At 53.1% G+C, this 21,847-nt stretch overlaps 5 protein-coding genes across 5 annotated transcripts; 4 read left to right on the top strand and 1 right to left on the bottom strand.

The window, feature by feature from the left end:
• Positions 1 to 1,506: 1,506 nt before the first annotated feature.
• NECHADRAFT_47333 (uncharacterized protein) lies at positions 1,507 to 5,430 on the top strand (the record flags this gene model as incomplete). Its single annotated transcript, XM_003048240.1, has 2 exons — positions 1,507 to 3,205; positions 3,311 to 5,430. Coding segments are annotated over 2 exons (3,819 nt in total), but the record flags the coding sequence as incomplete, so codon positions are not given.
• Positions 5,431 to 5,642: 212 nt separating this feature from the next.
• On the bottom strand, positions 5,643 to 6,837 carry NECHADRAFT_95697 (uncharacterized protein; the record flags this gene model as incomplete). Its single annotated transcript, XM_003048445.1, has 3 exons — positions 5,643 to 6,424; positions 6,459 to 6,629; positions 6,729 to 6,837. The coding sequence occupies 3 exons, from the start codon at positions 6,835 to 6,837 to the stop codon at positions 5,643 to 5,645; spliced, it is 1,062 nt and encodes a 353-aa protein (XP_003048491.1).
• Positions 6,838 to 8,857: 2,020 nt separating this feature from the next.
• On the top strand, positions 8,858 to 10,142 carry NECHADRAFT_83976 (uncharacterized protein; the record flags this gene model as incomplete). Its single annotated transcript, XM_003048241.1, has 3 exons — positions 8,858 to 9,689; positions 9,722 to 9,846; positions 9,906 to 10,142. 3 exons carry the CDS (start codon positions 8,858 to 8,860, stop codon positions 10,140 to 10,142), a joined length of 1,194 nt encoding a protein of 397 aa, XP_003048287.1.
• A 1,755-nt stretch (positions 10,143 to 11,897) lies between these two features.
• NECHADRAFT_83977 (uncharacterized protein) lies at positions 11,898 to 15,580 on the top strand (the record flags this gene model as incomplete). The annotated part of the gene is made up of 4 exons (XM_003048242.1): positions 11,898 to 12,068; positions 12,147 to 12,491; positions 12,542 to 14,210; positions 14,247 to 15,580. 4 exons carry the CDS (start codon positions 11,898 to 11,900, stop codon positions 15,578 to 15,580), a joined length of 3,519 nt encoding a protein of 1,172 aa, XP_003048288.1.
• Positions 15,581 to 19,140: 3,560 nt separating this feature from the next.
• NECHADRAFT_71298 (uncharacterized protein) lies at positions 19,141 to 21,169 on the top strand. The gene has a single exon (XM_003048243.1). The coding sequence runs from the start codon at positions 19,342 to 19,344 to the stop codon at positions 20,716 to 20,718; it is 1,377 nt and encodes a 458-aa protein (XP_003048289.1). The 5' UTR covers positions 19,141 to 19,341; the 3' UTR covers positions 20,719 to 21,169.
• The last annotated feature ends 678 nt before the right edge of the window (positions 21,170 to 21,847 follow it).

The raw sequence follows: 21,847 nt of genomic DNA on the forward strand, positions 1-21,847 counted from the left end.
AAATGGAAGCGTAAAGGCTGGGCTTGGTCTCCTGTAGGGGAGTGCTCCGTACCAGTACCAGGTACCAGTAAATGCCAGGCGGTGGCACCCAGTAAGGCCAGGTAGCACAAGTACCACCATGTTGCAGTACGGCCAGCCAGTGCTCCATGGCAGCAGTCCAGTCCAGTTCGCTTTCAGTTTAGCAACAATGGATGGATGGATCCATTATCCAGGGAATGCAGTGAAAATGCAACCTGGCCCCTTAGAAGACAGCGCCCGAGTGGTTTCCTGCCCCCGTAGCTAGCTCTCTGTAGGGAGCAGGCAACGATAAAGGGGACCGAGTGCTGAAGTCATGGGCGCATTAATTGGCTACCTAATCCGGAGCCGGCAGGAGGAGACCCTCACTAACAACTGACAATCAATGATGCCTTGTAGGCACGTGGATATCAGTCAAGCTGTGGTGTTGTCCGGGACACCAGGGGATCTTGTTCGTCATTTCCAGCCACACGGGCTTGACAGAGGCTTATTACGAGAACGCTACAACTTCTTCAAGATTTGCTGGTCAACATCCCCCATATTCAGGCTGCCTTTTAAAGCTCCATGGTTGCATTGTGGTCTCGCTAAGCGAAGCGACGGCAGCTAAGTAACAGGTACCACAACGATGAAGATTTGGACTGGCAAACGACGGTGCATATGATGCGACAACTTGGAAGACTCATCAACACTCCTTCATTGCCCGTTCCTGTATGTAGCAAATAGCTTAGACCCAGTCGCAAACTCGCCGGTTGCGTCAGGTAGGACACGAAATTCGCGAGAGCCAAACCTAAACCAAGAGCCGAGAGCCTCTACCAAGGTTACCAAGGAGCCTATCTCTAGTCTATGGCTTTTCTCCAGCCTCTCTACTATCCACTACGCAACCTTGATCGCGAGATGATCAATTCCAAGCTATGCAAATCGTCCATCGGGGCAACTGCCTTCAGTTGGTGGCTGCCAGCTTCCACTGCAGCCACTTTCATTAATGGAGAGCGGGGTCACGTGCTAGCGCGGCTAGTTGCTGCCGCGCCAACACACGCGATCTGGGATGAACATTCGCCTCCAGAACTCAGGGTTGTTGAATTGCTCAAATAAATCGGCCAAGCAATCTGAAATTTTCGGCACCTGAGGGTATCCAACGTGCGAAAACAAACACTCTCGGATATAAAGTATCTAACAGCTTACAGGGCAAGTTCAACGCTATCGCCGCAGTACCCGAGCCGCGAGCAGATTTCAGTGATTGCAGGGAGCTGGCTGTTTGCACGGGGCGAGAGTCACATACCTCAATAGATCTAGTATCGCTTGCCCTCTTTTCCTTTCACCAAGGCTTTGCCTACTTCACTCGTTCTGCAAGTTCTCCGTCGTTATTCTGCCGCAAGAGAGCTGGCAACTGAGCTGCAATCTGTGACCACGTCCATCACAAACGCCTTCTCCATCCTTGGGGACACTCACCACACACATCCAATGGTTTGATGGCCCTCGTCCACTCAGAAAGCCATGGAAGAGCTATCCCCCGGCAACGCTGGCGTTGACGAGATCGAGACAGCCTCGATCACCTCCACCATCGAGACTGAGATTGACTCGGAGGAAGAATGGACTGTTTCATCTGTTCTCGCCGAACATGAAGATGGTGGAAAGTTGTATTACCTCATCAGATGGGAAGGATATGAGCTATTTGACGCATCCTGGGAACCAGAGGAAAACCTCAGCGCGAGTCTTCTCACTCACTGGCAAGAGACCAAGCAGCAAGACGACCATGAACGAAAGTCAAACCGCAACATCGGTGCGTGGAGAAAGGCTTCAATAGAGAGGTTCAGGTCCAAGCTGGCTCGGCACGAGGAACGAAATCGTAAACGTCTCGAGAGAGGCCTCGAGCCTACGGTGTATCCGACCACCTTTGAGGAGCACATCGAAGCGCTCAATCTTTGGCCAATAGGCGAGGATCCTGACGATTCATCGACACCGAGTTCACCTGAGCAAAAAGCCGATATCAAGACCGACGATCAACCCCCTCCTTCACCTCCCGAGGTGGGCCAAACGGTCACGACAGCACAACCAGACAAAGATGACGCAGATGATTCCCCAAAAAGAGGTCGCCCAAAGCGCACAGCTCCTGCTCGAGAGAAGTCACCTGAACAAGCTGAGCCTGTTTCACCTCCGGCAACAAAAAAGGATACGCCTCGACGAGCTTCAGGAGATGGTTCAAGGAAACCTGATGGACCACGTCGACAAGTCGTCCGTCCATTAAGTGGTCTGACCAGCAAATTTGGTCGTCCAAACCCGCCTCGGCGCACCAGTTCCGAGACAAATGGCAAGGAAGTAGTCATCCGCAAGGCCCAGGCACCCGACGCCTTCACTGGCAATGTGTTTTCAGGCGGGAAAGTGAGAAAGCAGCGGACCACTCTGGCCGAGGCTGTTGAAGACCCAACAAAACAACCAAAGATGCTCAAGCATCGCTTTACAAGAATACTCGAAAAAAGAAGTCGCGACAAAGACGGCGTAGTGGCACCGCCAAAACCAGCTGTTCTCTATTCCCTCAATCCCAGAGAGAAAAGGCGGTCCTCTCAGAAACATCCTGTTGATGATTCAAACCCGGATGCCGCTGAGGCAGAGGAGGCAAACTCGGTGGCTCACAATGGCGACAGTGTTCAACCAGCAGACTCTCCTGCGAGCGACCGGGAGCCTACGAAGCCCAAGAAAAAGAAGAAGTCGATCAGCTGGGGTCAAGTGGAAGAAACAACCATTACCCCGGTGGAGGACTTGATGGATATTGCCGAAGAGGACGAAAGTCTTTTCTTCCCAGATCCCCCCTCAGCTTCAAGAGTCACAAAGATCGAGGAGCCTGAGATGTCGAGTGTTGCGTTACCACCAAGCCCTCCAGCGAGACGTGTTCGCTGGGCCGAAGAGTCGCCTGTCACCAGCAACAACGTACACCAGGACCTTTACACCATTACCAAAGACGTCCAATTTGGTCCTAGAACTTCAGCGTCAATTTCTGTCACATTCAAGGGGCCTCGACCCAAGCCGGGACAGACTTGGTCCTGTGTCCTGGAAAACGAGCCAAAGCTGGCCTTCACACATTCCTGCATGTTGAAAGATTTCCAGGACTGTATAACCTCCATTTCTACCGTGGAGCCAGTCAGTGGCGTCGTGACTGCAAATGACGACCCGTCCAGCCTTGCATCAATTTGTAGTTGGCTTCGGGTTAGATCTGTGGCTGTTCTCTTCCAACATCCAGAATTGTGTATATTGCTACACGCACCAGAGGGTGGCCAGGCAATCCCCTCTGACCATACAGTGCCCGAGTTAAAGTACCTCTTATTCCGGTCAGCTCCTCAATGGTTAACATCACTTGCCCCAATATCGATCCCGGGCGAAATCACCTCCAGTGATGTCCTGCCGCGCATTGGAGCGACGGTGATGCACCGACTCTTCAACTTCCATTACGAGCGGCTGCTGCCAGAGAATGCCCTCAACACACCAACCAAGCATCACTTCTTCCTCGCCTTCCCGCCACAAGCCGACTTAGAAGTTATGTTCTTGGGTCGTTGGCTCCGAAGCTGTAACCCTGACTGCAGAATCTTTACAAGTGTCTTTCCTGGACACTGGCTCACCTTTTTGAAGATGGAGCATGGAGTGGTCATTATTCCTGAGGAAGCGATATGGTCTGTCCGGCTCTTCCCCAACCTACACTTCCTTCTTCATTCCTCGCCCACACACTTCCAGTTCTGGCTCTTCTCCAAGTCTACACACCCCTCGGCCATGTTCCCTTCTAGCGACAATGCAGCTGAGATTGGGGACATCAGCCTTCAACCTACATGCCCTAACCGGAAAGCCATCATGGTTACGCCAAGCTTCATGGTATCGCAGCCCCAGCAAGTGTGGAACTTCTTCAAATGGTTCTGGAAGGCCTGGAAGCATGACAACGACGCAGTCCGACTTGTGGTCTGCGCTAGGTTTGACTCTTGGCTTCGCGACTTGGCCTTTGAAAAGGCCGAAAAGCTGAGCAAGCTGTCGCGCAACTTACAAACTCCCGTCAACAGTCAGGAAGGGGTTGAGGCGCTAAACAAGACCTGGTCCATGGTTTTGGCCCTCCTCGACGCGGCGAGCGATGAGCATTCCCCGTTTGTCTTTGCCCCTGAGTGCATAGACGGCAACGATGAACAGAGCTTGGTCAATTGGTTCGGATGGTGGTCCATCATGAACATGAATCGGTTCCGAAAGTTCAGCGTCTTGGGTTCCAGTGAGCCGGACGGTCAAAGGATGACTCGTTACATTACACGGCGAAAGTACCTGTCATCGACATTTGCCAGCCCAGATGACGTCTATTCCCTTCTCGACCAGAAGGATTCAGTGATAGCCTCATCATCTACCCAGCCCTCTACCGGCCAGCCCAGCGCGCAATTGCAGCTCATTCCTAGCGACGATGCCCACTCTTTCAAGACATTTCTGGCAAAGCTTGATGACAAGACTAAGGAGTCTGGTTGGAGCCCACACATCATCTACAAGTTTCCAATCTCATACTGGGACTCGGCCATGGCCTTTGATTTTGCTGATTATCACAACGCCTTTGACCCCTACGGGAAGTGCATGAGGTTTATCCGCGACTTTATTTTGGAGTCTGCACACAGGTTCCATAACACTGCCATGGCTTTATTCTACACGATAGATGGAACTTGGGACGCCAAGAGAGATCCAAGGGTCATTGGGAAGACTCGTCGGCCCTGGATCATGGTGTACCGGCCTGTCGAACCGCACAAGAAGCCATGGAAAACTGCTGAGTTACTCATCTGGGATCCTACGAGGAAGGGAAACCTTGCTGACAAGGACCGACCGGATATCTATGAGGGAGATCTTATTCAAGCACAGCGTGAGTTGATAAATGCCGTGCAAACAGAACTCACTCCAATACTACCGTTGGAAAAGGTTTGGGTCGCAGGTCTCAACAGCAAGCCTCCAGGCTTGACCGAACTGGTCGACATTGCCGTTGACCAATTCAAGACATTCGTGGACAAGCTCAAGACGTACGTCCCGGCTCCATACCACTCAATGTCAGCTAGGGGGTGGAGGCTTATTAAGGCTGGGGACGCGCCTGTTGGCGCTCGAACCCTTTCTCCAGAACCAATGGATATTGATGAGCGAGAAGAACTAATCGACGAGGACCCTGAGGATGGGTTACTTACAGTCTTCCACCCTCCTCGTGGGAAGCCAATGAGAAGGCCTACGAATTGCAACAATCGTCTCTACCAGCAAGTCACCAAAGGAACCAAGCAAGATAGGATCGAGTTCAAGTTTCGTCCAACAATGGAGTGGTACCACGAGCAGGTGGAGGAGGGGCGTGGCTTTGAGCAACTTCAGGTTACACCGTGGGAGGCAGTTTTTAACAAGTACAAGATCGACGACCCTAAGAAGGCCTGAGATGAGATACGAGATGACACATCCGGTCAGGTCGCACCGAGATGATGGTTCTTGTATCACAATGGACGGATGAAGGAATGGATGGAGGGTATATTGGACGAACTCATGTATGTACCGAGGCATTGTAACTGGCTATGAATACAGCATCAGCATTCCCGTGGGGCGGGAGAAGATGCAAATTAATATCTATGTTCTCGAAAGGCTTCACTCCATCATCTTGCCGTGGCAAAGTTCCTGGTGCTGAGTAGGACACCCTTGACACGGCGGATGTTGTCCCTCACCTTGCGAATCTCGTCATCAGGCTCGTTCTTACGCGTCCGACCATACAAGTCGTAGCTGCCCATAGTTGACTGACCCGTAAAGGTAAGGTTATCAAGGTCGTCCCGCAGCACGTCGATGGCCGTCTTGATCTTGTCCATCCCCTCGCTCTGTGAGCGATACTCATCCTTCAGACCAGAGAGCGTCTTATTCAAGCTGGCAAGCTGGGTGGCGTTGTGCTTGGTAGAAGACCCCTTTGCACCGCCGTTTTCCGACAAGGCTGTCACAGAGCTGATGGGAAAGGTTGTCTGAGTGCCCATGTCCCGGTGGAACATCTCGGTCGGATCCTCCGCATCGCTGTCCTCGGCGTTTGCGGCGTCGGCAACGGGCTTCTTGGGAGGCACCTCTGACACGGACTTTTCGAGCTTTGCGACAAGGGCATCCATCTTTCGGGATGTGAGATCATGGAACTCTGTGCGTGCCTCGGCCTGGTGGTCCACCATGGGGCGGACGATGTAGCGGCTTGCGCCGTAGACGAGGGTGGAGAGACCAGTGATGGCATAGAGGGCGTTGAAGAGACGGTCCGTTGTCACGAGAGGAGGAGGACGGGGTGACTTTGCTAGGAATTCGGGGTATGTTACGATTGGAGGGCGGTCGACGGGTGGTTGGGATGATGGTGATGGGGAGAGGGTTTCGGTCGGCGTCGGGACGAAGGAGGATCGCGAGTCGGAGGTTTCTGACCTGGTGTCGGACTAGGAGATGTCAGCGACCTGTTCTATGAGTTTCACTAAGGGGACGGACCTCTGGCGCAGAGGAAGGCTCATCATGACCAAGGAGAGCCTCGATGTCGGCATCGTCGATGCCCTTGGACTTCAAGAACGCGACCTTCTTATCATGGGGCGCATGGCGCACAGCATCGTTGTCGAGGAAGCGTCGCGCAACTGTGAGGCTGTCTTCTTCGGGAGATGGTTCAGGCGCAGCCTCTCGTGTCTCTTCAGCGGGTGTCTCTGCCGCTGGCGCATCGACTTCTGATGCCGAACTGCTCGGTGTAGGTGCCGGCTCGGTGCTCTGGCTCTCGTTGTCCTCGGTCTGTGTCTTTTGCCAGTCGGGAATGGCAGGCTGGCCGGGGTTCGAGTCGGAGTCGCTCATCTTGCTACGTCTTTCGCGATTGACACAGGAACACTGAGATGATCGATAAACATGAATCACACAAAGAGGAGGCGAGTTGAAGCTCTCCGATGCCGACGCGGGTAAGGTTCGGCGAGGTAGGCACGCACATGCCTCGGCGTCTCCTGCCGGGAAACGGTGGAGCTAGCGCGTGTTGGTTCAATCTGGGGTTCTTGTGGGGAGGGAAGGTCGCAACTGCCGTTCTTTACCAATATTGATTTACCTGGTAAAGGCTTAGGGAACTCAATATTTATTTATACATGTGCCTGTGATACTTTGTATTGATGCTACTCTTTGGCTCCCTGCGATGTTTTGGAGGTCATGAATACATGCGACGCGTACTGGTTCGTGAGAAGGTATCCCGAAGACGGTACAGCACGGACCGTCTATTACGGCGTCCAAAGCGGAATCAAAACGGAACGGTCGCCCGGAAACGGTGACCTGGTTCAAACGCGCATTCGCTTCAGAGCTCATCAAATCTAGATCAACATCAAAGTGAACGACTTGCCACGCTTTCAAGGACTTTGCTAGGGGCTTGGAACCTTGCCGAGTGAACAATTCGTATGCGTATTGCCATCCACACTCACCTCAAACACCGAACCAGCCTGCAAAGCTACGCGACAGCAGGAACCAACGCCATCGTCCACCTGCATCAGCCAATCTCACTGCACCAGTCAACCACCAACCAGCCGACACATCACCAGCGTGTAACGGCGATCCGTCTCAAGCCTCAGAGGACCTGCGGCAGCTTAGCAGTTGAGGAGCAGTAGGGGAACTCTCTTGCGCGCGGGGGCCATTGGATTACCGCTCGCTCCGTAGGCTTGGCCTCTGACCCTGTTCAAGGCCATTGAATCACCTAAAGCCAAGCTGCAGAACCTGCTTGCAGAGAACGCCCCTGGTAGAATCAGCGAATTGCGGGAGAATCCGAGCTCTCTTTGTGCGACAGGAGAACCGAATTTTGTGACAGGTGAGTTGTGGTCATTCGTTTTTTGTCTCGTCTCCTTTCCTTGGGGCGCATCAACACCAATACCATCGTTCGTCATTTTTTGGTGGCTGCCGTCATTGCAACATTGCCCATTCCTTCCATTGCCAAATGATAGGGACAAGTGCCGGGCTTGTCAGATAGCAGCCGCACGGAGGAAGCACCTACTTGGGCGACAAGTGGGAAAAGGAACATCCATCCTCACCCGCAGACTCACCCGCGTATCCAACCATTGGATGCCTCGATGCTGGATGCTTGTTTCTGGGGCACTCTATGCTGGATGATCATTAGCCACGTGCAGCAAGCCCGCCTGTACGAATCCCTGATTCAGAGCCAGTCAGTCAAGCGACACAGCCTCGACGTCTCGCGTTAACGTCCTGCTCCTCTTCTTGGCTTGCGGCGGGCGCGGGAGCGGGAACTGGCACTGGTTAGTTCGATTGTCCAGACATCAGCCTTGCATGCTCCTCCATCTTGGGTTCAAGCGGATCTTCACCAATCACCAGTGAAGCGGCATTTGTCCCATCCCCTTTATCACCAGACACCAGATATCATCACAGTGCCCAACTTATTGCACTTTCCGTCGCCACCGACATCCCACGGAGCTGCACCTTCCCAGTCCATCTCACCCTTGCTTGCCCTTGGGCTCCTTCCTTCCTTCCTTGCCTTGCCTCAACCTTTGGTCTTGGCTTGTCCCCTGGATCCTTCCTTGGTTGGCTCTTGCCCTTTGGTCTGACGCCCCCAACAATTGAGCTTATTTCAGCCTCGTCACAACCAAAACTCCAAACTTGCCTCCCGATCGCCCTTTTCTTGCATCGTCCGACTTTTATCTAAACCTCGACTCATCGGGCACATGCGCGCATCTGATCTTTGATCTGGAGATACTTGCAGCCTTACGAGACTAGATATAAACCCCGTCACATCCTACTCATTCTTAATATCTATTATCGCACCTGCATTCTTCCCTCTAGCTTTAGATAGGTGTCCAAAACTCAATACCCCGCTAGTGCGGATATTGCCAACATGAGTTCTCGTCCGCGCCGCTCAGCGGCCACTAGGGCGAATGAGGTTATTTCCGTTCACGCCAGGATGGCTGACTCCCCCGAAAGAAACGAGCGAAGCGAACGAAGCATGTCGTCGAGACGGTCTGGTCGTGCCTCGGGCGTGTCTGTCTCCCGAGATGCCCCCTCGCCGGGCGGTGACCGCCATCTCAGTTTGACTGTCAAGATGCCATCCAACAAGCTACGACAGGCGACACGTGGCGGGCGTGGCTTTGAGGGTGGTGAAATTGTTTCAGGCAAGCGAAACCGGGGCGCAAAGAAGAGCTACGTAGTCGACTCCAGCCCCGATGAAGATGAGGAGGAGGAGGAAGAGGCAGAGATTGAGGTAGAGGAGGAGGATGACGACGATATGGAGGAGGATGCTGAAGGCGAGGATGATATGGACGTCGACGCCGAGGGAGAGGATGCCGAAGGCGACATCGACATGGACCTCGCCCCTCCTCCTCCCACCATTACCGTTTCCAAGCCATCTAGGTCCAAGCCGGCGCCTAGAGGATCGGCTCTTAAGGTGGTACAAGATGACGACGACGATGATGATCTCAGCGACCCAGCCGATAGCGATGCTGGCGACGAGACTATGGGCTTCGGAGATGAAACCATGGCCGACGAGGACGCCGAGGGCGAGGAGATAGAAGTTGCTGGCCAAGAGGGCGACGAGGAGGAAGAGGAAGAAGAGGAGGCAGACAGCGACGACGAAGGCAGCCAAGACGAGTCTCCCGACCTCACCAAGATGACAAAGCGTCAGCGAGCCCGCTTCGAGGATGAGCCGCAACAGTATATGAAACTCTCCGATGGTATGTCTAAGGTGATATTATGAATCTATCAGGACTAACAATTTGGGCAGAGGTTCAAGCCAAGAAGGTGTTTACGGCAGAAGAGCTGTCTATGCGACGCCAAGAAATGGCCCGACGACGCCGCAACCTCAGCGAGAAACGAAATGAGGAAGTCAAGGTACGACAGCGCGACTAAAATTCGAGTCTTGAAGCAACACGGACTAACATTAATTTCAGATGGAAACTATCAACAAGCTCCTCAAGAAGCAGGCGCCCAAGGTCAGCCGCAAGGCAGCCGGGAACGGAGACGGGGGCGATGACAGCCAGAAGCCCAACCCAGCCTTTGTTCGATGGGTCAGCAACAAGAGTGGTGTGCGGGTTGCAGTGACAGAGGAGATGCTCGAGAGCCCGGCCGGGACAATCTTTGGGCCGGCTTCCAAGCCAGTCTCTAGAAAACTGGTGGAGGAAGTCTGAGGCTCAAAATCAGACATGCTTGATCGCATGCACAAGCGCACACTTGACGAGCGTTTGCTTGTTCTCTCGTTACAGGGATTACACAATGGGAAACAGTCGGACAGATGGGATCAATAGGTGTTCACATGGTTTCTTTGTATTTACTCGTTTACAATGGATGCATCGTGGGTTCGAAGACAAAATTGACCATCACGTGCTCAAGGTCAGGACATGGCAGCTCCTCGAGCGACAAGTGACCACCTGAGGCGTAAATCACCCGAATGGTTACCAAATACGTCATGGCTATTAAAAGACCTAAAGTGGATGCATGGACGGTCGCGCGCGCAAGCTCTTTGAAATGCTGTTGAGGATACGTACCTAATGCTCAGCGTCACGAACAACCTCACTTGCCCGTTTGGGTTCAAAGGAGGGCAACGACCACATTGATAGAGACATTGTGAACAACAACCAGAGCTTCAAACGGGATAAAAAGAATTTCATTATCTTCAGAAGCATTTAATCTCTTGTTCTGGCAATTCCTGAAGTCGTAGAATTCAAGCTCATCGACCCATGCGCAATCTGAAATGACCCCTTTGCATGCCATTGTCCGCCTCCCAGGCGCTGGCTCAATCGGCGCAGCGAGGGCCAGAGGAAACTCAGACGCGCCTCAGATGGATTAGGAATGACATCATGGACTTGAGTGCGTGCATTTTAATCTACCGCTTTTGTCGTGGGCGGGTGTCAATATCAAATTTTTTCTGACGGCTGGTTGACAGTGCAGCAGGCAGACAATGGGTTGCAGATTTTTTCTCAACACCATGAATTGAAATCGTATTGTGATGAGAAGACAGTGATAGGAAGTCATTGAATTAAATCAATACATGTATTTTTAATCATTGTGCCTTTGGAAGTCTCAATGCGTAGATATCTGTAGTATATATAGCCCCCTATCCAAAATCTCAACACCAAAACTTGAACATCACGAACTTGCCCCCTGATCAACACCACGATGCCAAACCACCAAGAACAACGTCCAAACAGACCGAACACTCGTTTTCAAACATGGATAAACATAAAGAAACCGGTTGCACACCCATTGGCTGTAAACGCCATGGCCGCCCGGGTTCTCACCACCTCGCCAGGTGTTGACAGCTCCTTGACACTGCCAGGACGATCCACCGAATCTGAGGACAATCTGAGAACGACACACGGACCCCTCCAAGGCCAGCCGGGTATTCCACCTTGGGACTTTTTTTTCCTCTGCTTCTCCTCTCTTCTCCCACCACCATCGTCAGATTCCTGAACACCAAGCTTCGCAGCACACGTTCAACCGATCTGACACTTTGCGATATCATTCACTTCTCTTCTGTCTATCAAATCTTTCTTCGTCTTCACGACTGGATCATCGTCTTACTTCTTCTCGAGGTTTACTCTGATCTTACTTTGAAGCGAAAAGCGCGAGAACACAGGAGTCAAGCTCTTTGCATCAATCGCATTTCTGCACATCACGATCTTCACACACACACGAGCTCTTTGCTTCACTTTACCTTCTTAGCTCTCTATCATCGATAGTCGAGCTTCTTTTTCATCTCCTCTTCGCTTCTGAATCTTGCTGCCGCGCAGTCTCGATTCATTCTCTTCCGCCTTACCTCCCCTTTCTCTACGACTTCAGTCTTCGGACGCGATAACCACCCCCTTCTTTCGAGACTTGCTACGTCGCTTGTTTCCAACAAAGATCTCTTTCCAGTCACAGACACGAATCAGATCATTTTCATCATGTCCAAGCACGTTTCTCATGAGCACGTCGACCAGCTGGTCAACGGGCCTGATTACAACCCCAACACCCTTTATCACGGCGTCGAGCACCGTGCCTTCACCTCGAACGGCATGCCTCTCGCGAGCTACCCGTTCGATACCGCCTTCATTCCCCAGCTTCCTGGCCAGAGCGTGAGTATCATCTTCATCCCCCTTCCCGGAGCGGCACAACATGAGATGAAAGCGGCGACTGACAAACGCATTTCACAGGTCGATCAGACTTACCACGATGCCCTGGGTCACTATGCCCAGCAGCCTATCGACTACTCCAAGGCTGCCGACAAGCCTCAGGCTCAGGCCAAGCAGAACAACGACTTTGCGAACGGGTTCCCTGCCTCGAACCAGTTCCCTACCAACAACCGCTTCATGCCTATGAACAACTTCATGCCCCAGAACGGTTACAGCATGCCCATGAACGGCTTCTACCCCACCAACAACTTTGACGTTACCAACGGTTTCGTCAACAACAAGGAGTTTGCTGGTCACGACTTCGTCGCCGCTGGCAACAACGATGCTGCTTCTCAGAAGAACAAGCGTGTCATGTCCGCTCAGGAGGTAAGTCGCGCGCCCGAATTGGCATTTGCATCTCACTAACTTTATCTTAGTTTGAGAAGCTTGACGACAATGCGGTCAACAAGTTGCTCAACCTTGACGGCTCCGAGTCTGATGTCTCCAAGGACAACACCAAGAAGACTTCTGTCACTTCTGGCGTCGTCGACCCGGCTCTTGTTTCTGCCAACGTCGCCGCAGGTAACACCTCTTCTTTCAACCTTGGCAACCTTGCCAATGGTCTTTCCACTCCCACCCCCGCCCAGAACGGCTTCGTCAACGTTGTCGCTTCTGCTCCCAAGGGTCATGGCAATGGAACCCAGTTCCAGCAGCCTCCTCCCGTTACCCACAACATTGTCAAGACTCCTGTCTCCAACATCGACCCTTTCCTTGTTGCTCAGCCCGCTCAGCCCGCTCAGCGCGAGCAGATGTTTGACGCGAATGGCCGTCCCATTGTCGCATTCACTGCCGCTCAGCTCCAGCAGCTCAAGCAGAAGCAGCAGGTCAACCAGCCCCAGAAGAGCTTTGCTCCTCAGGCGGCTATTCAGCCTCGCCAGCTTCCTGTCCAGCCTGTTCGCCGCGTCGGTCAGCACTACTCTGTCCCTCAGCAGAACATTGTCAACACTGAGCAAGCTGTTCACCTGAACAAGCAGCAGATTCCTCAGCAGAACCAGCAGGCTATCCAGCCTGTCGCGCAAGTCAACCATCAGCAGGCTCAGCCTGTCGTCCAGCGTGCGCCTGTGCAGGTTCAGCATCCTGTCTCTGCTCAGCAGCCTGTTGCTGTCCAGCAGCACATGGTCGCTCAGCAACCTGCTCTCGTCCAGAACCAGCCTGCTACTCCCCAGACCCAGCAGGAAACTCCTTGCTTCCCTCAGGTCTCCGCATCTCCTACCAAGAAGCCTTACAAGAAGACTTCCAAGAAGGCTGCCAACGAGACTCAATTCATTACTGTCGACAACGGCGTGGCCTCGCGAAAAGTGCCTGCCCGACGAGGCCGCCCGGGCAAGGCACCCAAGACCGGCAAAGATGAAAGCATGTTTTCTGATATGAAGACACTCTCTGCCCAGAAGACTCCTCCGATGGAGTTCATCCGGGAGGTTGGACATACCAAGACACCCACTCCCCCCAAGCAGCGTGCTGCTCGCAAGTCTCCTGCTTCCACCAAGAAGACTGCCGCCGGCAAGGATCCTGTCCCTGCTGCTGTCCCTGCTCCTGCTCCTGCTAAGCAGACCGTCGCCCCCCATCCAGCTAACTTTGTCAACCCCCCTCCTACTCTCGATCCTACCATTGATCACGCCAAGTTTCAAAAGCTCTGTGAACGGGCCCGGGCCGCCAAGCGAGTGGACGAGGAGGAGGCTGCTCCACTCGCTGCCCTCGAGAATGCCTCTGCCACCGACGATGCCTCTACAACTGGCGATGCTTCTCTCTCTGGCGATGCTTCTGCCTCTACCGATGCTTCTGATCTCGAAGAGACTTCTGCTTCCAAGGCTGTTCCCACTGCCTCTGAGATTGTTCCCACCGCCACTCGGGCCATCACCAAGGTTCCTTCTGAGATCGTCGTGTCCAAGAAGAAGCGTGGCAAGCAGTCTGCCGTCACCGTCGAGGGCGAGGGTTCTTCTCAGCGCCAGTCTTCTCAGAACGGCGAAATCAACCGCAAGTCGAGCGACCACGAGGTCCGGGTCTCTTCCTCTGAAGTCAAGCCCAACACTTCCAACAAGCCTGAGGGTACCTCTGAGACTGGCTAGCAACCTGTCTCTGGAGACAACATCGATCCTCAACTCAAGGCTATTTCTTCCAACGATCAAGGTTCCAAGACTTCTCAGGACTCCATTCACACCATCGTCCATCAGGCATACCTTCTCGGTGCCCAGCATGCCCAGAGCAGCATCCTCCTCAAGACCACCAACAACCTCCACCAGTTTGGTACGATCTGCGGCTTCAAGGTCCAGGTTCCTGATGGTGCCAACCCCGAACAGGTTCTTGGTACTTGCCTGTCTGCCATGAATGTGCTCCCAGAGATGGAGAAGCAGAGCAACATTGCCGTCATTGGAATTCTCATGGCGAATAAGCATCTCCAGCAGCAGCATGTCCCATCTGGCACTGATGCCATTACCCCCCCTGCCTCTTCGCCCGCGAGCGACATGATTGTCGACAACGACAACGAGAACGACACCGTCACCGTCTCCAAGGAGACTCTGCCCCAAACTATCGAACAGCCTCAGACCCAGATCACTGACAAGACCTCTTCCGCCAAGGTCACTACCACCAAGGCCGCTCCCACCAAGACCACTGCCAACAACAAGCGCAAGTCCGATGCCGAGGATCACACCAAGTCAAAGAAGGCTCGTACCGACAAGTCTGACGCTCCCACTGTTCAGCCTAGCATTCAACTGATCCTGCCCGACGCTCCTCTTATCATCACCCAGCCTCAGCCTACCGAGGTCACTGAGCCTACTCAAGTTACTCAGCCTGCTGCCGATGCTATCACCGAGCCTACTACTGAGGTCCCTGACACTGAGATGGTTGATGTCCCTTCCAAGTCTTCCGGCAACGTTGACTACCGCTTCGGTCTTGGTATCTCTCTCGACTTTGAGACTAGCACCGACAAGCCCGAGACTACTACTGAGCCCGAGGCTACCCAAGAGATTGTCCAGTCTGAGATCATTACCCAGCCTGAGACCATTGCCCAGCATGACTTCGTTCCCTGGCCCGAGTCCGATCCCAAGGACCTGGCTTTCGCCAACATGCTCATGCACGGTACTGACGAGTCATTCCTCTCCCACCCCCAAGAGACCCTTGACGAGAATCGTGAGGCGCCCCAGACTGTCGAGGATGGACTCTTGTTCCTCCAACAGACGATGAACCAGGAACAGGATCCGGTCAACCTTCAAGATGACGAGGAATACAACAAGGTCTGGGCAAAGTACATGGTCCCTGAGGAGCAGCCCGGCGTCTTCGGCGAGCGCATGCAGGAGGAGCAGGAGCTGTACAACTACAACCTCCTCGCTCAGAACAACCAGTACGAGCAGCTCGACTCATTCGGCCAGCCCATGTCTGTCGACTCTTTCAACGCTGAGAACTGGCCTAAGTTTTGAAGGATGACACAAGGTGATGATTGATGGAAACAGAGTGGTGATGGCTGGTAGGACATGATGGAAACAAAAATGGTGATGATAGTGATGAGGATAGGATGGATCAAAAGGGTGATGATGGTTGCAAGGATAGGATGGATTAACAACGGTGATGGTTATGAGGATAGAGGATAACGAACATGAATCAAATGGCAATGACTAGACACTCTACCTAACCTTCTTGTGACTTGACCTTGACTACATGTGAGAATGTATTGACTCGTGATGTGAGGGTATAGAGTGTCGTATCAAGTGTATGGTGTTGGCAGAGCCTCCCCTGGCTTGGACAGTTGAACGAATCCAACCGTGCTCAACCCCAACTCGGATGAGGATGATAGCATAGAGCGATGACGGCCAGAGAAGAGACCCTAGACCTTGACTAGGATAATGGTTGACAGCTGATAGTCTCCACTAGCATAGATTGCTCACAGACAGCGGTGAATTACTTGCTTTGTCAAGTGATGGAGTGATGTATCGGTCAAGAGACGATCAAATCAGGCTGAACGACAGCCGCGATAGGCGACCCTCGCACATATGATGCATACCGTAGTACACTCTGTATCCGTCGTATACCTTACGTCAGTCGTCACATGGAACTGATTACCGAAAAACAAGAGTCACATTTTATCAGACGGAGGCAGATTTCCGCGGGCTTTGTCAACGACAAGTCCATCTGATCAAGATTTCTAACTTGCTTGGCAGACAAGGCTGTGCTTGCGGAGGCGAAGTAGAGCACGGGCAAGAGGGAAAAGAAGAAAAAAAGGAGAAGACAACGCATGAATGAACCAGGGCCCTTCAAGACAAGCAGCCTTGCTCTGCCGGGGATAAGGTGGACTTGAAGGGAGGGGGAGGGGGCCTTGCACTCTAGACCCATGAATGTCTTGGCACCACCATGTCATTGTCGACAGTGTCTTGGACAAGATGTGGAGACTGGGGAAATGAGTGTTTTGGCTGATGCATTTATTGCGTGCCATCTGTTCTGTTTCACTCTGTGTAACTGGAACGTCCACAGTGAGGGCATTCACGAAAAGTCTCGACGGGAATTCACACATCATGTGACTTGGGACATTGGCTCAGCGCCTCTGACCGTGCACCTACAGGGCGTAAACCAGCGGCTGACTCGTACCTCACCAATCAGAGCCCCCAATTGAGCGCCCCGGCTTTCAAGTGTCTTGCGTGTGTGTGTGTGTTCCATCCCTGGGGGGGCTGGGCTGGGCTGGGCTTGGTTCCCACTGTAAAAGTCTCGTCCACCCCTGCTTCTGCATTCGCGCCCGCACTCGCGCTGAGAGGCACTGTCGTCAAGAGTTGAGTAAAAAAGAAGAGTCACACGACAAAGAGATCCACTCGTAGCTTCTGACCTAAGAGGAAACCTGCTGTAATAGAATGGGTTGTAGGTATCTACAGAATTACCAAACATGGTGATTGTGTCGGGGGAGGGCGAAAAAGCAGTTGCTGTTTATCGACTTCCGGTCCGGCTTCAGGGGATGGATTACGATTACAGGGCTCTATCCGCTGTAGCTGGGGGCTGTGCGCAGTGGCCATTTTCATCCATGGATGGAAAGACCTGGACCTTGAACCTAGCCCCTCCGCTTTCATCACTCACCACCACCATCCATCATCGCCATCTTGTCCATCCATCGCTTCGTCGGCCGGGCGCCCTCGCTCCGAAAAATACCACGCACCACACAGACGCTTCCGCTCTCTGACACGCCAGAGGCAAAGGCAAGGCTGGGGCGTCGCACTTCTAGAGTGGGTTCCCATCTTAGGTTGCTTCGTCTGGGGTCCATTAGTGGCTGCTAAAAATTTTGTGGCCCGCAAAGTCGCACATGCGTCCCGTCGCCTGTCGATGGACGTTTTGCTAGGTCGTGGTCCGTCAAGAGTCAATTCCGCGCCTTCGCCAAAAACCCAACCCCAACCGGTTCATGGGAACAGACGTTGAATGCTTGCTTGGTTTGCGGCGTGAGACCTGGGTCACAAGCCGCCAAGAGAAAGCAAGAAGCAGCGGCTGTCGCCCGACGCAACAGGGCGCCAACGAACGAACGAACGGGTCCGTCCACCATCCAGACCTCCAATGAGTCGCTCAGCAGGTTCCAGACCAGACAGCGGCAGAAGCAGCGTGCTACACTCTGACTCTGTTCAAGTTCTGGACCCCTGCCCGCGATCCTCGAGCTTGAGTGAGAGTCCGGGCGTCCTCTCCCGATCAACCATGTCGCCTCGGACGCCAAATCCGTCTGTCGCATCAGCCGTCGTCGGCTCCGTCCGTGACCAGGCGCCCATCGATGCGACTGTCGCCGTCCGTGAGTAGTTGATCTCTCTTCTTTTCGTATTATGGCCATATCCCAAATCTCCCATGGTGTCACCCGTTTTTTTTTTTACCCTCACGCGTCTCCATAATCTGTCCACTCGGCCACCACCGTCGTCGACAAGCTCACCTTTCCCATCTCTACATCTTCTCCTCGTCGTGTCCTGCACAGCACAGAGAGACAGGGTCAAGGCGGCCCAAGGTCGATCACCGCTAGATTCAAAAACCGGAGACTGGAGAAGCGCGCATGGACAGGGACCTCATGAGCATCCAAGCTTCTGTTGCCCCCCCTTGAATCACGGCCGAGGTGCATTCTGTACAAACCTTACCTGACATTAAAGACTCTCCTCTTGTCTCGCCTTTCGCCGTGTTCTAGCTCGTCTTTTTGTGTCTTGTCTTGATCCCCCATCTTCTCGAATTCCTCGGCTTCCCCAGCGTGTCTCAGTCTCAGCTCAGGCAGACGCAGACTCACATCATATCACATCGCTGTTGATCATTTCTTAAGTGAGCACAACCTTTTGCCTCGTTTCAACGCTCTCTGCTGCACCCGGCTACTGTCTCGTACCTACCCTTGGATCCCAATTGCCAGTAGTCATGGCTTTGGCTCATGACAGCTTCTGTCCTGGCCCGTCCTCTTATTCCCTGACCCTGCCTCGTCTCCCTGTCTACCCTTCCCTTCCCTTCCCTTCCTCTTCCCCGCGTTACAAGTCGACGTCACTTGTCATATGAGGAGACAAGGTCAACAGACTAGGCGCAGAACCACTTGTTTATGGCCAAGTCGAAAGCCACTCAGCTGTTACTCTAGCTGCCAACCCAACAGTCTAATTCACTCCCTGTCCCATCCTTCTCGCGCTTTACCTTAACCTGACCTCGCAACGCCACCTCCGCTCAAGGATACCACCACCGCCGCCTCCCATATATAGCTTTGGGCACCCCCAGTACGACAAGTCACCACCCCATTCCCCTCTGGTGTTGGTCCTGTTGAATCATTCATCATTCTTTCCTACCCTCTTGTCCTGTCCGTTGTGTCTACCCTTCATACACGGACCTTGTCTCTTTCAAACTCTACTTACAACTCTCGGGGACAAGACGTCCTCTAATACACGGCGCTTAAGTCGCTAACAAAGAACAAGAACAAGATCAGCAACAACCATTATCAAGAACCGGCATCATACCACCCACGTCCACAACCGTGCATCCTCTCCTCCAAGTCGCCTCCCTTCCCCCGCATTCCCCGTCGACAACTGCCGCTACCGCTACCGCTATCGCAGCCGCTACGCCGACTACCATCCCACGTCTAACAGCGGTTTCTGAGTCACCTTGTGTGTCGCGTTCCTCACAACAAGCATCAGCAAGCTCGGCTACGGTTGCCTCGAGGGCCCGTAACGCCCAGGCACACTCACACTCACACTCATCTTCCACCATGATATTCTCCGACATTTACAAGAGCCCGCGATCTCCCATCGCTAAGCTCAGGCACCACTCGGTTTCAATGCCGGCTCCACTGTCCACCTCTACCCCAGATTGGTGCGACGATGACCACGCCGACCTTCTCAGCAAGGACAAGGTGAAGCAAAAAGAGGCAGTCAGGCGATATCTCGAGGTCAAGGTCAAGAATGACTGGGATTTCTCATGGCCCTCTCGTGTGGTTGACCCACCTCCCGCAAACGGCTCCATCTCTGTCGCAGACACGACATCCACATCCGAACCATCTGGAGAAGCCCACCAGCGGCTCACAAGTCTGGATGCAGTCGAGCCTACAATGCCAATTCTGGATGAGACGCGCGACGACGATGGGTATCAAGTAGACGATGTTGAGTCGTCAGACGATGACGACGACAATAGCGACGCCGAGTCGACTTACAGCACTGTTTCGGAAGACCCCGTCCACTACCGTCCGCGCATGGAATGGACATCAGATCTTTCCGATGATGATGAGCCCATGCCTTCGCGCTCCCCGTTCCGCTTCGACAGCCCCAACACGGTAGGCTCAGCTGTTCAGGCTGCAGTCCTCGCCAAGCGCGCCAAGCGACGGAGGGCGGTTCGCAAGGAAATGGAATGGAACGAAGGACTGGCCTGCTTCGAGGCACGGCGAACCGCATGGACCGGCGCACGAACTGTCCGTATCCGCAGCAAGCCTGTCTCACCTCCCGCTGTGTCACCGCGATCTCCCCGCCGCTTCTTTTTCCGTCGCTCCATGTCGGGATCTCCTCCCAGCTCTTCTACAGCGTCTACTCAGCCACCTCAGACCAGCGACGGTTCCGATGGTTCTTCTCTTGCTAGGAGCGACGACCTCCGAAAACAGCAGTCCAAGGACACCACCCCTTCGACGACTCCATCGAGCCGAAATTATCCAGTAGAGGTGTTGCTGCCAATTGCGCCGCCTCTTCTCCCTCCTAACAACCCGCTTCGAGCCTCGATCACTCCCTCCGTTTACCTCAGCCTCTACGACAAGGTCATCATCCACAGCCTTCAACCATCATGCCCTATCAACCTCTCCGACATGCTCCGCGCCTGTGTCTCAGGCTGGAAGCGCGACGGTGAATGGCCTCCGAGACCGACCATGGCTCCCCCGGCGCCAATCGTTAAGAAGAAGAAGCCCAAGAAGCCCTCGACTCCACCCCAGGAGAAGGATGGTTCCAACAACATGGCTCGTCGCATGAGCTTTGGCCTGCTTGGGCGCGACAAGGACGATGTCTCAGGGAGCGGGGCCGGAAAGGGTATCCGCCGTAGTTTGGTTCGGGCCCTCGGCATCGGCGCTCCAGAGAATGCTTCAACAGAGAGGCCTAGGGAGACATGATGGTTGGAACCCTACAACACGATTTTTTGATGATTACGATCACATGAAGAGGACTATCGTTGACGACTGATGCACGGCGCTTGGATCTGTACCTTCTTTCACAAATTTTTATTTTTTTTCGGCCTCTGGCATACTGGAGAGAAGATGGCTTCTCTGGTGTTTTCTCTTATCTACGTTGTCATATCGGACTTTCTCTCCACGGCAGGGTCATTGTTTTGAGCCTGGAGTTTCTGCGCAAGGTCAGGTCTCTACCCAATCACCCACGATATCGATACCAGGCTTCTTACGTGGCGGGCCTAGAAGGCGGAGGCGGTACATAACTTAGCCAGCATTTGAGTACGGATGGATGGATATGTGGTGCCAGCATTACGATAGCGCTGACGAATTGTTTTTTTTTTAGTCTTGTTAGTATATCTCTGTCTACACACAAATACCACCCAATTTTTTATTGTCTTTATCTTTCACGTGTCCACCGTAGAGTAGATGCCGTAAAGAGGGTGTAGTGACTTTTTACGTTCCTGAAGATGATGCAATTGACTCGCGATGGCGTCTGTCATGGTCGATCGATGCTCGACTCGGAACATTCCGTTGGTATCACATGCCTCAACGATATTGTTCCATTCAGCTTCCATGACAGATATGTACAAGTCAAGGTATGCACTCATTCATGCATGGAAGATGTGAAGCTGTTGAGTGGCTTGCATGATTCCAAGAGCTGACCAACAAACAAAGACAAGAAAGACGCAGGTCGACGTGTCAAGACAATGATGTGAGATGTAACGGATCCTTCCGTCAAAAGCTTGTCCAGTCTCGATCACAATGAGGCTTTTCGCATAAAACAAACAGTTGTCACGTTGAGATGAATAACTAGACTAACAAGACCCACTCCAAAATCTATCAAGACATGATTTGAAAAAATAAAAAAAGTTCCTGTGTCGTTTTGAGTTGGAGGAACTGTAATAATAAATAGGCCTGGGCCTTGATGAATCTTGAGAATTATAATAAAAAAGAAAAGGGAAACCAAAGCGAGAACCAGAAAGCATAGAGTCGAGAAACCAAGGTAACGTAAAGCATCAAGGCATAAAAGCATAGCCCATTTTTCTGAAACACAATCAGAGCTAGAAACTGC

This window comes from Fusarium vanettenii, assembly GCF_000151355.1.
Source record: "Fusarium vanettenii 77-13-4 chromosome 8 genomic scaffold NECHAsca_11_chr8_3_0, whole genome shotgun sequence".
Classification (NCBI taxonomy): Eukaryota; Fungi; Ascomycota; class Sordariomycetes; order Hypocreales; family Nectriaceae; genus Fusarium; species Fusarium vanettenii.

Bases quoted from the DNA above. Each gene is read 5' to 3' on its own strand.
- NECHADRAFT_71298 (XM_003048243.1), top strand. From the start codon at position 19,342: ATGATATTCTCCGACATTTACAAGAGCCCGCGATCTCCCATCGCTAAG.